General features: G+C 38.7%; 1 protein-coding gene across 2 annotated transcripts; it reads left to right on the forward strand.

The window, feature by feature from the left end:
• The first annotated feature begins 500 nt into the window (after positions 1-500).
• On the forward strand, positions 501-17,850 carry SAMSN1 (SAM domain, SH3 domain and nuclear localization signals 1). Of its 2 annotated transcripts, none has more exons than XM_050910071.1 (7): positions 501-572; positions 1,152-1,307; positions 3,368-3,488; positions 4,917-5,068; positions 7,048-7,254; positions 8,288-8,438; positions 17,341-17,850. In XM_050910071.1, the coding sequence occupies exons 2-7, from the start codon at positions 1,236-1,238 to the stop codon at positions 17,544-17,546; spliced, it is 909 nt and encodes a 302-aa protein (XP_050766028.1). In that variant the 5' UTR covers positions 501-572; positions 1,152-1,235; the 3' UTR covers positions 17,547-17,850. The 2 variants fall into 2 exon arrangements, with proteins under 2 accessions (XP_050766028.1, XP_050766038.1); XM_050910081.1 differs by lacking the exon at positions 501-572 and adding an exon at positions 17,251-17,263 and having other exon boundaries at positions 1,138-1,307; positions 17,360-17,850.
• The last annotated feature ends 318 nt before the right edge of the window (positions 17,851-18,168 follow it).

Here is an 18,168-nt window from a genome sequence, read left to right on the forward strand (position 1 = left end):
AAAATGTATTAATAATCCTTGGTGGTCCTTGCTGATTCCTGTTGGTAAAGAACCGTAAACAGTCTCCCCAGCTGCGGAAGTAAACTGTATAAATTGCCACAGTTGACACCACCATAACTGACTCTAGAGCTTGTATAATATTTATGGAAACACCTTTTTTCTAAGCTCATAGACAGCAATCTTACCTAGAAGTAACTCATAGATATCTGTGTATAATGTCAGACTGATGTAGAAGAACTCAATCATATCCATGATCTAGTTAGTATTTGAAGCAGTATTGGTTCTCTTATTAATTTTTCTGCTTCTGGCTGTACAGTCACAATTTTTTTTCCCCCATAGTCACCTCCTAGTTTGTTTCTAGCTGGATGTAGCAGTTCATGGTCCACTGATCTGGGAGGAATTTTTAACACAAACAGGTGACTTGACAGTTGTATTTAAGTCTTAATAACAGAACAAAACACCATCAGTGGGTCAAGGTTTGTCTTCTCTCTTTTTTACAGCGCACAAGCAGCTTTGGAAGCTTTGACCGTTTCAGGCATCACTCAATATCAAAGACAGATGATTCAGCTGAGGTCTGTATAACACAGAGTTTTACTTTCTTCAGTTCACTTTCCCATGACAGTTATGCAAAACCATTGGGAAACTATTGTGTAAATTTTACACTGGTGAGAACTTTGCTTGTGTACCTGGATCTGTCTGGGGGATTGAGCCCTTGCCAAAAGGAACCACAGAATCACACCTAATCTTTGGTACTTTGATGGGAAGATTAGAAACAATTTTTCAAAAAGACAAAAATGCACTTCAGGTTGGTGCATGCCCAAAGTAACCAGCAGGTGTATGCAACCCACAGATGTGTCATTTTTGTTTTCAAGAACCTGCATAAATCCCCTCAATTCTTGTTTGGATTAAGGACAATAAACAATGGGAAACAACATTTTCTAGCATAAAATATATTTTCTTTCTGTCACTCACACATACAGTGGTGTGCTGCAAACCTGTTTAGGCACACGATTCCCCAGGAAAATGGCTATGAGTGACTTTTGTCATCCTAACTGCATTGGAGTCCTTAATATTTTTCTGTAATTCCCATTCCACTACACTGAATTTCATTTTCATGGTGAGTTGTTGCTTACTTTTTTATTTTGAATCAGATATCTGAGTTGGAGACTATAAGTGACATTGGAGATGCAGGACAAACTAAAGCAGCAAATAATGGAGGAAGTTTGGGTAAGAAGATGAGAGCCATTTCCCTTACCATGAAGAGAAAGATGGGTAGAAAGTACATCAAGGCACTCTCTGAGGAGATGGTAAATACAGCTTAAGAATCTCGTGTTTGATGATAATACATGTGAAGTAAAAATGTTACGTGCATTTTTCCTATTCATGTTTTAATTGCCATCAATTATAACAATCCATAAAAACATGGTAACACACACTGAATTAAAACAGCTTTTAGTATGTACCCTTTCTTTCATGTGCATATTAATGTACACACACATGCACATATACAATTAAAGCACCACACAGTAAGGGCCCAAGATAGACAGGAGTTTCATATCAGTGAATTTTGCTTTGTCATCAAGGAGCATTTGTATAAGCATCACAAAAAAATCTCCTGATGTGGACACAAGGGAGTATCGGATGAACCCCATTGGCAGTCTGATACTCAACCTGTACAAAATGCTTCATTAGAAGAATTTATCTTTCAATACAAGAATTATTTCCAAAGTCCATTTTGTAGAGGTCAGCCAGCATCCTAGAGCATGACAACTCATATGCCTTATCTGCTTTTACTTTATCTAGTCTTAGTGAACCTATCTTTATTAAACATAAAAAACATATAATGTTTCACACACTGCAAACCCTGTTTTCTCAATATGTTGTGTCAGTGAGTTCCAAATTTTAAAAAACATAAGGAAAAAGGACTTGTCACACTTAATCATCCTCAAAAATCTAGCTAGTCTGCATCCTATCTCACACATGTGTCAATATCAAATAAGTAGGGAAAGTAAATAAGAAACTTCATGAGTAGAAAATAGTGTTTCACAGGCTACCTTTAGACAGTTTTTGTAGGTCAGAGACAAGGATTCCTATTTCATTAGTTTAGTTTGCTTTTTTTGCTAAAATTCGAGAGGTTGCAATCCATGATTTTTATATTATAAGAAAGATAAATCAGAATTTCAACATTTACCTTCTCCACATTTACAGTAACGATTCACATGACAGAAATTCAATGAATTATCTGATTGGACACACATGTAGCATAAACTTCATTCCTGCAGGAGATGATGACAATCAATACCGGCCCACTGATTAATCTATGGGTTATGCTGCTGACTGGTGTAACAAGCACTGTCCTTGTTGAAAACCAATACAGTCTTTCATTTCAATGGTATGCCTTATACAGACCTGTATGGGTCTCTGCTTCATACATGCACTGTCATCTTTGCTTGACTTCATCAGCCAACTGATGAATAATTAATATTTCCCCAAATGTAACGTAACATCCTAAGTACTGCAGGATGTTTCAGTTGCATCAGAATATCACGCACGTTGACAACATGATGAAATCTGCTGAAGAAATTCCTTCCTTTGAAAGTTCATCATTATTTCATTTGGTTGTTACATCGTCCCTAACTTACCTGTGATTGAAATATGGATCTTACTGTTTTGAATAGGTTGTGATTTCTGAGGTGTGATTTAATGTTATAAACTCAAGGGGCCACTTTCATACACCATTAGATTTTGTGAGAGAAACATGCATCTGTTAATTCTGAAATGTACTGGATTTTGAAGCCAATGTGTAGGTCGGGCAATGTGGTAAGCATGGTGCTAGAATACACTGATTCCGTACGTGTGTGCAAGCTGTCTCCAGAACGCCCTGGCTTGGGCACCAGCCTGCTGCCAAGCGCCCATGATTTTCAGAAGTTCAACGCAGAACACAGCTGCATCAGCTAGCACTTCTCCACATGCTTTCAGAATCAAACTTTATATTTCCTCCTCTGAGACAATCAGAAAAAACACCTTATCTGGCTACCTGCAAATTTCCCGTTACAAGCCTTTGTCGCTGCTGTGGTATATTGCAGTCTTCTGAGATGGAGAATCAGTTTAGCTGCTTGAGTGGGAGTGGAATGAAGTGAGTGGGGCAGAGAGGAGACAGGGGATTTCTCCAAGCTCATAAAGTGCTAGTGGTGGTGCTGGGCATCCTTAGTACCAGGCATCAACTTCTAAAATGCTTTCTCTCATAGAGTGGTTCTTAATAAAGTGTAACGCTGAGTTAATCTCCAATGATGATTTAAAAGAAAAAAACCAAATATTTGTCTAAAATACACCTCTTGGTGGTTAACATCTGATTTTTGTGCTAAAGAATGAAGAAGGAAAAGATGACAGCGACCCTGGCGGTGGAATACACACTGAGAAGGTCTCCCTAAAAGCCAGTGACTCTATGGAAAGTCTCTATAGTCTGAACAGTGGCCAGAGCTCATCTAGTAAGTACAAGATATCCATACTTCTTATTCAGTCACTTGATCAATATTGTTATTGTTTAAGTCTGAGGTATCAGAGCTGGTGATCAAAAATGTGATAGTAGAGAGCTCTTTGGTCTGGCAGACAAAAGTGTAATTTGATTAAATGGGTGGCAGCTAGGGTAGATATACCTCTCTCCAGAAATAAGCTGAGTGTTTTTAAGAGTGGAAATATTAACTGAAGTAAAAAAGTAACACGGATTATAGGGGATGTTTCTGGTATATATGCCATAAATGTTTTTTGGGGTTATCACTGCTATGGTGTTGGCACCCATAGGGTTGCAATCGCTGGGTGCAGCCACACAAGCATCCTCTCTGGGGGTAGTGGCTGTGAGTTCATCCTTCGCCCTGCAGATGTGAGGCAGACAACGTGAGAGGTCTCTCTGAGATGATGGGTGATAGGGGCCTGACCTGGCAGCTTCAGGTCACGATGCAGAGAGAGACAGCCTGCTTCTCCGCAAACCTACTGAAAACCCTCCCCCAACAGGGTAGTCTCAGTTGGAGGGCAGATGAATCTCTGATGAGAAGTGGAGTTTGCCTCCACCTCTCTATCCGTTGCTCTGCTGTGGACATTTGCCGGGCAGCAGGCCACAGCTGTCCATGATGACGTTGCTGTGCCATCACCGCAGGTACCATGTGAGCCCTAAGTGGGAACTCGAGCTGCAGTCCAGACCATTTGCACTTAGTAGTTAATCTGGCCCTGAGACGGAGCTGTGCACTTAAGCAATCTCCTCAAACAAAACCATTTTTATGATCATTTTCTATGATGTGATTTGTGAAAATTGTATATAGGAGTTTACTTCCAACACACTGCTGCTCTTATCTAAAAACATATTTGGATGGGATATTGCAGAGCTTGCTCAAATTTGCTTGAATTACTCTGCCGATATTTTATTGCTCAACTTGGATAAAATGACAGGCCGAAATGTTGATAAGATTAAAATTTCCCTCTGCAATGCAGGTTCCTTTGATGTTTCAGCTAGCTCTGTAATGAAATAAAATAACTTCTACAGTACTTGTTTTCATTTCTCTGAATAAACAGGAGAAGTTCAGGAGAATTAATTCCCTAAATTGCACTTTTAAAGTACATTTTATTAATCTGCAGAGGTAATATTTCAAAAAGTCTGTAAGTAAAATGTGTAGTCTATTAGTATCATCACCAGAAAAAGATTATTGTAGGGAAGATGTTAATGAAAGATCTCCTACCTATTTTCTTCGGTCTCTTGTAGTATGCTTTTTATTGAATGTATTTTTCCTGGAATGTGTCAAAACCACACAGAGTACACTCTTCCTCTAATTCTGTGCTTTTGAACACTTTACTCTTGGCTGCTGTGCAGAATTGCATGTCTGGGCTTTTGGTGCAGGAGATCTCTCAACTTGACTCTCTTTAAGGTGGAGTGACCAGCTGCTCAGAGGGAACGAGCAATAGGGACAGCCTCCGGTTTGATGACGAAGTCCCTTACAGTGGGCCCTTCTGCGGTCGAGCCAAAGTTCACACCGACTTCACACCAAGTCCTTATGACACCGACTCTCTGAAAATCAAGGTAAGACAACCGCCAGGATTTCTTCTTTTCCAGTAAGAATGCCAGGGGGGCATTTCCTACATGTGAAGAATATGTTTACTAATGCATTTTTAACTGTTAAGTACGTGTAACACTCTAACAGCAAGACCAATCTGGTTTTGCAATGCTCCTATAAGCCAATGCTGCAAAGCCAACTGCTGCTAAAGGCTTTTTAAGGCATAGACTCCAGGTAGGTACCTCATCATGGTATCTACCTGGATACCACAGCTTTCCTCAGAGTAAAATACACGTTGCTTCCCACATACTAGGTCTGGAGTAAGAAAAACTTGAGTCTCATGGGACGTGAAGTTGCTTCCCCAGCTTTTTCAGTCACAACTAGGATATATCAAAAGCTCAGTGGCACCCATTATCTTTAATGAAAACAGTTCGCCTTTCCATTAAGCTTTTCTTCAAGCATACCTTTGAACTATGAATTTTCTCTGGCCCTGACAACATGGCAGGGGTGTCCAGGCTGTGTGAGTGAGAAAAAGGAGCTCCAGACGTGGGCCCAGTTGAACATTACTAAAAAAGACCAGCCCTTTTCTTCTCCTTCCATGCACAGATACATTCAATATCATCATCCTTCAGACTACTCATGTCTGTAATCTGGACTTCTTTCTTTTCCCTCTTTGTAAACACCTTCATATCCAGATTATATCACACTTCAGCATCTTTTCTTCTTCTTCACAGCCTCTTCTTTTTGTCAAAATCCTCATCTGTATCTCACTGCAGCCTCCCTCTCCTCCTCTCTCGCCTACATTACAGCCATTGCTCTGCCAGTACTTGCAGTCTTCACCACTTGCCCTCCACTTCCACCCACACCTAGGGCATTTCTTTCAAAACAGTTTAACTGGTCACAAAACGGCAAATGTCTGCTGGCTCACATAGGTTCCTTTTTTAATCACTGGGGCAGTGTATTTTAGAATTATAAACTAATACTTAGGGTTGAAATCCCCTAAATTTGTCTCACAAAATTTCAGTACCCTGAATCTGAATTCGAAGTGCATCTGCAGCTTGACTTAGAGCCACTGCCTAATCCTGATCTGCGTCCAAGTCTGAAGTTCCTGAGCCTCATGAGTGTGTAGAATAATATGTGTGCTTATAGAGCTTTAAACAAATGTTTGTTTAGTTTCCATTTCAAACATGCTTATAGCTCTGAGCTCCATATTCTGACAAAACCAGGTCACTGGAACACAGTCAATTTCATACTTGGGTTTGCACCAAAACTAGGGTGACCGCTCTACTTGCAGTTTCTTGACCAGACCAGAAAAGATTTGAAAGTCTTGGAGTTGTTAACAGATATTTTAACAAACTGAGTTTGATTTTTAACTTCATAACAGAATGCCAAACAAAGTGTGTACGTGGGGATTTGTTGGATAACTCTTCAAAGACTTTCAACATTTTTGTAAGTTCTGTGGTACCTGCCCAGAAGAGAGGACTCAATTCTGAAGTCATGGGAGCAAGTTGTGTAGGGGGTATGACTTACAAGGGAGCGTTTTTACTACAAGAATTAATCAGAGTGACTGTTTTGCTGAGCTGAGACCTTGGTTCCCACAGCGTGGTTGTGAACACCTTTACCAAAAAGCCCTCTTGAAGTAGCTGTGTTGTCACTCTTTTTTGCACTCACGTTTGTGAGTGAATGTACAGGTGTGGGGAGTTGAAGCCTTTAGATCTGTCTGCCAAGGTGCCTTCCACTATTTCCTCAGTCAATTGTGTTAATAATGGTGTGAAAATTTGCCAGTCCTTTGGGAAGGACAGACAGGAAGATATTAAGGAAGTTAAATGTAGCTAAAAAGGAGCTAGTTAAATGTAGGAGCTAAATCTAGGTATTTTTAAAAAGTTACTTCGCAGTGACTAGTTAAGATTCTGTGCTATCTGTGCTGGTTTTGGTCCACAGAAGAAAAGCTACATATAACAAACCAGATGTGTAAGCAGTGATGTGCTTTTCTTTATTGTTCTAGAAAGGAGATATTATAGATATCATCTGTAAAACCCCCATGGGCATATGGACAGGCATGTTGAACAACAAAGTAGGAAACTTCAAGTTCATTTACGTGGATATTATCTTGGAAGAGGAAGCTGCACCCAGAAAGATAAAGCCACACAAAGGAAGCAAAAGGACCAAGCCTAAAACATTGCAAGAGCTCCTGGATTGTGTCCATCTGCAGGTCAGCCAACGCGTTTCCCAGCTGTATTTGAAACGTTTCATTTCTGTGTGCTCAGGTTTGGATGTCATTTACAGGCAGAAGTAGAAAGGCAGGTTTCAGCAGTTTTGATGTCAGCAAAGCAAAGCAGCTTCGTGTCTGTCTTTTATCGGATGTGAGTGGCTTATAGAACTGTATCTTACCACATCATTTGGTTAGGCTAAGAGACTCCACGCAAAGAAAGAGGCGCAGTGGTGACTCGTCAAGTCACCGTAACCTGACTGCAATTGTGTGCCTAAGCGTAGGAGGTGTGTGACTGTGGACATCTCAGGGACAGAACTGCAGTCTGACTCCAGTGCCAACATTTAGAATTTGGGTTTCTAATTCCTCATGATCTTTAGGGAGCAATAGTCTTTTTGCACTATGCTCATGTTGCACCTTTCCCTCTCTGCAACCCTAGTTCTTGACTGAGTGTCAAAGCATAATTAGGTCATGATTTGCAGGTAACATTTTTAATAATGGTTATTGCTTTGGTGCTGATGCAAACACTCCTTTCCCTGGAGTATGCGCAGAGTTTCTTACTGCGTCGACACACAGCACAAGGGGGACCATGTGTGACACAGCATGGCTGAGGGCTCCCTCTGCTTCTCACCCTCGCTTATATTGGAGGGCTCCTTCTGTGCAAAAGCAGAGCACACCCCACCTCAGAGGTCCTCCTGGACCCAGCATGGGAGGCACTCATGGGGTGACCCACAAAAGTCCAGATGCTCGGCAGACGAAATCATTTCTGGCAGAGCTCTGTCCTGGCCCAATTGCTGCAGGACTCTGTTAGACAACTCAGGCACAGAGGCTGGGATGGCCAGGAGGATCCCCAGGCATCTCTGCCTCTGTCCTCTCTTGCTCTCCAGCTCTGGTTTTATGCCAAAGGCGGGTCAATCAGACTGGAGAATGGAGCCCATTTCAACCCGACAAAAAAGTAAAAAAAGAAATTGTGCCTATTCCTCTACTAAACATAGTGCTTGTTTACATGAGAGGATTTGCTTGTTTCTTTTTGTAGGAATATGCCTCAACCCTCTTGCTAAATGGCTATGAAACTCTAGAGGACTTAAAGGATCTACAGGAGAGCCACCTGATCGAATTAAATATTTCAAACCCAGAAGACAGGGCAAGATTGTTATCAGCCATTGAAAATCTACAGGACTATGACAGTAAGTGTTTAAGCTTTGTTAAGAGTCATGTGCCAGTTTTAACTGAAGAAACACATGTAAAGAAATAGTGATTCTCACACTGATCTGTTAAATGATTTTTCTTTTAAATATGAAAAATGGAGTCAGATGGTTTTCTTATTTGTTCAGATAGATAGCAAACTGTACATCTCTTTAGATATGTATATGATTACTATCCTGGTAACACATGAATGATTTAAAATTTCTTATTTATACGTCCTACACTAGAGACTGGTAGCAACTATTACTTAAGAACAACCCGATTTATGGTTGGGGACCCAACCCCCAGAGAGGTTAAGTGACTTCCCAAAAGCCACAAGGTCTGTGCAAGAGCAGAAAATAAAACCTCCCAAACTCTGCGCTAGGATCTTAACCAAAATAGATCTTATTTCAAATAGCTACAGTGAAGAATTTTCTTTAAATTTTTTTAAACAACATTCCGCAGAAGAATACAGTTTTTCCTTCCCTCACTTCATTCCCTACTTAAATCTTTATCCAAATCAGTTTCTTTTGTAAGAAGGTTTTGTAAAAAAAATAAATATATACTAATAGCTGGCTTGCATTCTTTCCTCAAAATGAATCTGACTCAAGTTTCTGGTGAGCTTCTGAAAGCTGATCATGTGGTGTGTGTATATGTATGTGTATTGATCACCATTATGTTTTCTTCACTGTTCCTTTCACTGGGAGTGGAAAAGCTAGGACACAGAACAGAAAATACTGTTCTCATGATATTTTAATGATATTTCCAGCCTGACTTCTAATTTTAAATAATTTATGTCAAATTCCTAGAAACTACAGCTAAGCATCTACTTAATTAGACACTCAGCCAAAACAGATGTTTTCCTCTTCATTAATATTTGTGCATACTCACCCCTATGCTGAGCAGTCATTTCATCAAATGTGCACTTGCAGTTGAGAAGCATCTGAAAGAAAGAAAAGGAGACCTGGAAAAGCAATGTTCCTGGGATATTTTAATATCAGTTCTTGTCAGGTGTCCACTTTTTATCTCCTCAGTAGGTAGATAGCTTTCCAATTCTCACTCCAGCACATGTACACATGTGTGCACACACCTGCACGCACATATATACCCTATGTTCTTCAGTACATAAATTTCTCTGGGTTTCTAAGCATGTCTTTGGCTACCTCATCCGTTCAGCTTTCCCTGCAGATGTTCTCTCATCTCCCTCTTCGTGTCTTTGCTGACCTTGTTTTTTACTGTACGTTTGGGCTTCTTCGGGACCCCATTTGTACGTGCAGTCTTTCCTGTTCTTAGTCAGCTTCCAGGGAAAGGTAAGGCTCTTGCAAACATGTTGGAGAGGCATTAAAAGGGTTTTCTTTGCCCACCAGGTTCAGTAGTTCTTTCTGGTCTATAGCTTTGTGAGATGAAAAGCTAGAAAAGGACTCTTGAAGGGCTGTCTATGTAGAAGTAGTGATTGAAAGAGGGAATCCAGGAAAAAAAGAGTTACATTTGCCAAGAACTGTATTGCAAGGATCTAGCTGGAAATCATCTAAAAATATGTTCATTTCCCTAGTTTGCCTTTAAACTGAGTATACATATATTTGTGTATACTTCTTGGTAACTAGCCTTGCTGCACTTTCTGCACCTTTATTGTGTATGTTTTTCTATATCAATATTTAACACAAAAAAAATTAATGAAAAACACTAGATTGTAATATTGCAGTTTTGCATCAGTGTGAAAAACAAAACCAAAGCATAATGGTTTTTAACAGACCATGCAAGTGTCAAACTATTCTGGAGCAGTGAGGATGTGGTTTACTATTTACATTCCTTGTGTGACAAAAAGCATAGCAAGCAGCCTTAGACACCTAATCTTTTTAGAAGATGACACCAAGTTCTTCTTTTTCTGAAGGTGTCTTAACACTTAATATTCTACATACACCTGTGCAAGGACCAAACCTAACAAGGTCCTTACATGTCCCATACACTGAAAATTAATAAATTTACCTTAATTATTCAAATAGGGTTCTTCCTAATTGGCAGCATGGGATTAAGTCACTTCTCCAGGCAAAACAGTGTCCCTGATGTTATCTGTATGGTAGTCTAATAGTTTAAATTCTTGTAATGGTTCTGGAAATAATAACATTAAATCTTATAAAGTGGCCCATGCTTCAAAATCAGTGATGACACTGTAGTCTTAGATCAAGAGATGAAATGAATATTTGCTTCACATCCACTTTAGATAGGTATAGCTAATCTTTCTAGTATTCACATTCAATAAAATAATATTCCCAGGATTTATGAATACTCACAGGGACCAGAACCAAGACAACTTTATATGCCATGCCAGCTGTAAGCATTCACTTAAGTCTAGTTGAGTTTCATAAGACTCATGTATATTTTAAGGTAAGCCACGCATAAATACCCTCCTGGTTTGGGATACTGTCTTGAATCAGGACTGAATCAAATCCTTGCCTTGTCTGGTTGCCAAAGTTTCATAGCATTTGTCACGTGACTGGTAAGGACAGAACAGAATTTAACAACCTGCTCTAAAAAGGAAGATACTAAAGACTAAAGATTGATAGAAGCTATCTGTTAAGTCGTTATAACGAAAGACGGGGAGTCAAGATGATCTTGGGGATAAGCTCAGCATGAGTCTGACTTCGTCCGAATCATTTGACCTTTTTGTCCGTCAATCTGATTAGAAAATTAGGTTGAAAGAGCTGGGTGCTACTGTGAAAGTGATTTCTGCAGCTGAACTGAACTTTCCTAGGTCAATATATTTTTTTTTTCCCCTAAATGGGCATGACTCAGTCCAGCATAAATGATTTTTTAATTAAAATTGATTTTTTGCATTGCTTAGAAGTGAGCAGCATAATTACCCACAGCTACAAGGTAATCTGTTCACTGGCCAAGAGTATTCTAGATATAAGTTCAGCACTTTTCCAGGTAAAAGTTCACTCTTTTTATAAGCTTTGTGAAAAAATATACTAAGGCCATAGACTGTATTTACTCTTCTAAGCCCATCTTTCTCACAGAGCTTGGAAGACTTCCATGTCTTTGCATTACATTTGTGCTTCCATGAAGCACGTGTTTGATTAATGGATGGAGTCTCAGGTATGGTCCAGAGTGGAAATGCAAGGGTTTCTGTGACTCTGCTATTAATCAGAACAGCCAAGCGTGCTAGAACATAGCTTCATTTTGCTAGATTCTACTATAAATGTAGTAAAACAAGATTTAATATTTCTTTAATGTGATATCTGATATTGTGAAATGTCCAGATGTTTTTACAGGGCTTTTAATTTCTTTTTCTTTCCTCGGCTTTTTCTTGACATTTATTGTATGTTATACTAAGTGATTTCTTCATGCTGCATACTTGTGACTATATAATTCATGTTGCAGAATAAACAGTTATTGAGTTTTCTAACCAAAAGACCTGCAGCAATAGTTTCCACATTATATGCTTCTTAAAGCCGTCCAAAATGTAGGATTTCTGGCAGTGAGAATTTTTTCACCTTACATTTGATTTAGACCTGAATGAATTTGAAAGGAAAAACTTTACCCATCTTATACCAGGAATTAAAAAGTAAGTTTTATTTAGCCAATGCTACCACATAGTATTTTTTAAGCAGATTTTGCTTCCTGGTACTGCACTATCTTCTCCCTAACTTCTGGGAGTCCAGGCCCAAATTCACCATCTCCAAGTACTTCATGTAGCAAGACTATCCTAGAACTGCAAGGTCTTGTAAGCTCCTCATGACCTTCCCCCCCTTCCCAGATCTCTTTTTAGATTTTCTATAAGTTGATCAGACCTATATATTTGGGACAAAAATGATTGGTTTCCATGAGTTCATAGCTGAGGAGGAAAAAAAAGCTCTTTCTCATAAAGTATTTCTTAATAGCTTTCCATTCTTCTCCCAGATGGCTTCTAGACAAGAGATGGATGTCTGTGCTTTTGTAAGATGCTATTTTTAAAGTGAAGCAGTTGCTGGATGGTTAATGAATAAAGTAATAAAAGAAGTTTGGAACTTTTTTCTTGACCGCTTCCCAGGACACACGTTTTTGTGTGTGCAAAATAGCCTCGGTTCTCTTCTCACTTAAATGATGTTAAGTCAAGAGGTTCATTCCTGAAGTCCAGTGGGTTACATTAGTCCGAAGCTATTCTGAGTTACAGAAGAACTAGATTTTATAGGAAAAAAAGGTGCATATGTGCAATTTGGCGGATAATATTTTACGCTTATCTCCCCAAATCCACTTCCCTAGCTTACTTTTCATATTTAAGTGCCAGATCATACTCTAAATCCACTGCCAGTACCAGATAAGGTTTGTTCCTTATTTATTGTACTTGGACAGCAAGATAGTAGATAGCTGAGGACACAGCCTTCAGTTCTCAGTTGCATTCCTTACATGAGGACCTAGCATCAAGAGTACCATTTTACACTGGGCAGTCCCTTTAAGTACGTGGGATTACAAAATATCATGTCAAGATCATATAGTGCTCAAAGACAATCTCCCCTTCTGTACCATGGTACAACTCATTGACCTGGACATAATATTTCCAGATTTCCCAAGGAAGCTCATCCTTGCATGAGTATTAGTATTTTTCACCTTTTTTCAGGCACATGTGTTTGCTTCCAGATTTTAGAGAAAAAAGAAGCTTCTCATTTCTGTTTTCACCATAGACTCTCATCTCACATCAGTTCAGTATCCCTCCCAGAAAAGCTATGCCCCTGACTTCAGTGAGTACAATTTTTTTAAGTTGCATGTCTGTAAATATCCACAAAAGTTTTACTCCTTTGAGTCCCCAAAGTATTGCATGTGTATACAGAACCACCTAAGGTTTCTCTGCTTCTTTTTCAAGAAGTATCACCATTTACTGCTTCAAAATGATCCTTTGTGAGTTTTCATTTCATTTTAACACTTAGGTGGTCTAACTGGTACAGGCACTACAGGTTGATACACGGCCTGGGAGGTCTAACATCAGCCTTGATGACATGCTTTGTTCTATTTAGTTATTGTATGATGCTGCTCAGTACGTCACCGCTGCACCTTCCTTGAAGGCACACAAGTGACTCAGCCTAAAGCATCGTGCTCCTAGCCCAGTTCTCCTTTTGGGCAAAACTCATGAAGGCAAACTCTCAGAGGGCACACTCATGAAGTACGGCTTGCTGCTGGGTGACCTTCTTTTTTTCCAAGACAAAATCCAAGCCTCCTGCCACTCATCCGGTTTAAACTGACATAACCGCACAGGAGTCAGTGTGACCTCTGTACATTCTTGAGATGAATTGCCTTAAACCTAAGCTTGAAGTGCTTTCCTAATCAGGACTTTAAACTCATTTAAAAAGGGAAAAAAGCTGGTGAAGGAAAAAAGAGATCTATTCCTGCATGTGTCATGCACATCTATGTCACTGAATAACAAATATTCATTTCAAAGATCTAAATAGCGAGGAAGATAAGTATGCATCACACATCTATTACCAAGGCTAAAGGCCTCACATTTTTTTCAGAAGTCTGAATATAATCCTACCGTCTAAAGTAGTATTAGAATATATGTGTCAAAATGATGCATATCTTGGACTCTCCTGGCCATATCATAGACAACAGTGACTGAAAGCTATTTATCTTATATAAAACTGCTTTACTGTAGAAAAATGATAGAACTTCCATTTGTTGATAAGATAGTTATTTCTGATGATTCTGCAACATCTAACGGCAGTTTAATTTTATCAATTCCTGTTTCCTGTGCATTGTATCTTTCTTCTGATGTCCAAAAGATTAAGACAGCAAACTTACCTTTACTAATGTGGAACTTGAACATGTACGTGTTAGAGGAAGGAATTAAGTAGAACTGAATGTAAGAGCCAAAAGCTAAAAAAAAAAAGAAAAAAAAAGCATAGTTTCTTTTCTCATGAAGCAACATCTAAAGTTGTATGCTACATATATTTATAATACTCAGTATCCTGTTCAAGTGGTTTAGTAGTTACTGCATAATATTTAAGGCTGCTTTAAAGAGAGGAAAAAAAAAACCACCAAAGTTTGCTTTCAGTCTTTTCTTCTTAAATATGGGGGAGGCGTTCTTCAATTTATTCTGCTCAGAATGAAAAATAGAAAATATAATATTTTTACTGTCTCAAACACCTCAACATTTTGGTTTTCAGTTTTTCATGTAAAAAATTCTTCTAGTGTTATGGGAAGAGACAGAAGTTTTACATTGCTGTACGTTTTCTAAATAGAAATTTCTTATTCTCCTAACTGACCTAAATTCAGATTTTAAAAAAATCTCAGTTCCAGGCTTGCCTGTGTCTTTTTCCCTGAAACACACAAGGGAAAGTCATCGCTACAAAAGAATTTAGGATCTGTTTTTCACATAGGAACTACTCAGATTATGACAACTAGTTACAGGGCACTAATACACTGACTGAAACTGCATTTTCTTTTTAATCCACGAGTTACTTTGTCTTCTCTCGGTTGTAAAACAAACAGAGTGGATGGAGGTTCCTCTTTGACCTTGAAAATGTAAACAGGATTAACGCTTTTTAGGTCACTGCTTGCCAGGGCAGCAGATGATGCTACAGAAGCTGATAAAAGTACCAGCAAGCAGCATTAGGCTGGAGAGGGGATTACAGCGGAGGGCAGGGGAGCCCTGCCCGCAGCCGCGCAGGAGGACTTCACCCAGCCACCGGCTGAGCTCTGTCAGCCCACAGCAGCCAAGACCTGTGTCGTCTTGGCGCCCGTGGGATGGGTGCGAGGAGCTAATGACACAGTTTAAACAAGGCTTTACTGGGGCATCTGCTGTTATTTCTGCTAAACTACTTCTGTTGCTACTAATAGCAGCAGTAATACCTTCACTGGTATAATTCCTTTTGTAATTCCTTCCTGACTTAAATCAGAAATCAATTGGACCCTACGTGATCAAATATTTTCCTTGCAAAGAGAGATAACATTTGACATGACAAACTATGTTCTGTAAGGTGAGAAGGAGATCAAACAGTTACAGATATCAATTAAATCTGATGAAAGGGGTACTCCTTCACGCAAGTGCAATTAACCATTAATTTATTTAGGAACAAGGTGGGACTTCTATTCCTTGGAAAGTATTTAAAGTAATCAGAAATCTTTTTTTTTTTTTTTTTTTTTGCAATACATAAGGTTATGCCTATAACCTATTCATGCCAAAATTACTAAGTTGAGACATTGGATTCTTTTCTCCAAAATCAGATTAGTTTATTAACTTAATTAGGCAACTGAAAGTTAGAAAATATTAAACAGAATTAATCAGTCCAAACAAATCTACAAGACTTCCATCAGGACCTAGACATATTTCTCAATATATCAAAATGCTTTGTGAAATAAGTTCATTGAAATCTCACACAATGAAGACAGGTCCTGACTCTCCTGCTGTTCCATTTCAATGTTTTCAGAGTGAAACATTTCAATTTTTCTTTTCTAATTTATTCTTGTTATACAATATAACACAAGATTTTAAAAAAATAATAATCCAAATTGTAAATCTTTCCCATGTTGCCAAAGCTTATCATTTCCAACAACTGAAACAAATGTCAGTACGAATTTTGCTTGTGGAAATTTTATAATTCTGGGACTCTACCCTGGAGCTAAACTAGATTAAGATTTTGACGAAGGACAAAATCCTTCATGTATCAGGACTTCCATTCTGTACTTGAATTGAGACAGCTTAAATCTGACTAAAGATTCAAAGCTAACTATTTAACCATGGAGTAACAAGTCAAGTGAAAAAAGGGAACTTTCTTTCAAAAGCAAAAAGGTACTATTTTTCTGAAGGGCTAAAATCTGGGGTAAAACCATCTGTTTCCTGTGAGATCTGTTCCTTATACCTTGTTTGGAAAGCAAGCCACAGTTTGAAGTAAAAATACAGTTACAGGAGGGTGATAAGGAAAAAGAAAAGTATGAAAGGGAAAGATTTTATATTTTATAGCTTGTTTTCTGAAGAAATTTACTGTGAGTAAACATCATGTATTTCACAGCCAGAAAAATACCACAAGATATATTAGATTCATGATATACAGGTATATCCTGTGTGCAAGGCACCAGCTTGTTGAGCTTTTTTTGAGACGTCTGTCGATACTCTCCCTGAGATGCAGATTTTTGAGTTTGAATAGATTAGTCATACAGCAGCTAAACAAGGACAAGCTATTTGCAAGATAATTTGCTTCTACTTACTTTTGAAACAGTGTTCAAAAACCATACAGCAAGAGTTAGGCATCTTAGCTTTCTCTGAGGCCTTTATGTTTTGGAAAATAACCTTCTGGATATCAAGCTAAGCTTAGGAAGTTTCCATCAGCCACCCACTCCCTCTGAAAAGTCCAGTGCTTTAGAAAACCTGATTACCACATCTTTATGCTGAGCACTTCTGAAGACCAGTGCATTCTATCTTGCTACACAGTGCACAGAGTAGGTAAAATGGTGGGGGTTACATTCAAAAGACACAGTGTCTATAATGCAATGTGTTATAAACCAGGTGCAGTAGGCTACATGATTAATTGCATGAGCAGGCCCTGGAATATGTGAGAGTGGGAGAGGAAAAGCTGCCATCTCTACTGGGGGCATGGTGACCATGCATGGTGACTGTTGCACCTGTGGACAGCTTTAAGGGCCTCAGTCTAAAGGACGAGGCCAAAGTCTCCGGCACTGATCTCTGAGCAACATACTGCAGGATCAAAGCCAACCTCAACATCAACTTAGACGTGTTATACTCATGTAATCATATTTTTAGTTCTTTGATGCTGAGGTTTCTGTTTCTGATAGACAAAAGATATTGATCTAGTTATGTGTATATTACCAACTCTGTTTCTACAGTTCTTCAAGATCAGTCATGTTTCTATCTCAAACTCTTTCCCAGGATACTTATTTTGACAATTTTTTTCTTTCTTTTTCTGTTATTTCTAGCTGAACAACCGCAGAAAAGTGAGGGTGGTGAGGAGACGCGGAGCTTAAGCCCTCACCACGGCTTTGACAAATCACAGTTAAATGACTGCCCAAGAGATTCTGGCTGTTACATCTCATCAGAAAACTCAGATAATGGTAAAGAAGAAGTAGACCCAGAAACCCTGTCTGACATGGTGCAGTCAATAACAATCACTGAGTCAAACTGATTCAGTCCTGCTGCTTTTCTGCAGATTTTCAGAAAAGACAATCAGATTTGCCGATATGATGGCACAGAAGCAGAACGCAGAATATTCTCAACACTGAAAATCTACTTCTGTGTGACGTACGATGCTCTAGACTGTTTAATATGTGGACACTTGATAGCTAAATGTTAGCTGATAACAAGAATATTTCATGCTTTTCTTTTCAATGAATCCACAGACATTTCGCTGAAAAAGTTTATACATATGTATTTATAAATATTTGTACAGCAAATGCATTTTCTATAATAATAAATAATTTTTTTAGGTAGTGGTACATAATCTGGACATGTTCATTTCTGGAACTGTCCAAAATGTAAACATTGTACATATTTATTTTAAAAAGATACAGATTAATCACACTGTCTCTATTTTCAGATATGTTTTGCTGGTATTTGTACAGAATGTATTTTCATTGATATATCATCATAATAAAAAGGTGGATACACTCACATCCTACTTTGAAAAGTACCACAATAATTCTCATTAATATTACAGCTATTTCATACCATTCTTCTCCAAAACGGGCTCTAAAGTAGACTGTCATCTCCTACAGTTTATCCTGGAGGTACAAAAGAACTGTAGTGTG

Source organism: Gymnogyps californianus, chromosome 1 (assembly GCF_018139145.2).
Source record: "Gymnogyps californianus isolate 813 chromosome 1, ASM1813914v2, whole genome shotgun sequence".
In the NCBI taxonomy this organism is placed as follows: Eukaryota; Metazoa; Chordata; class Aves; order Accipitriformes; family Cathartidae; genus Gymnogyps; species Gymnogyps californianus.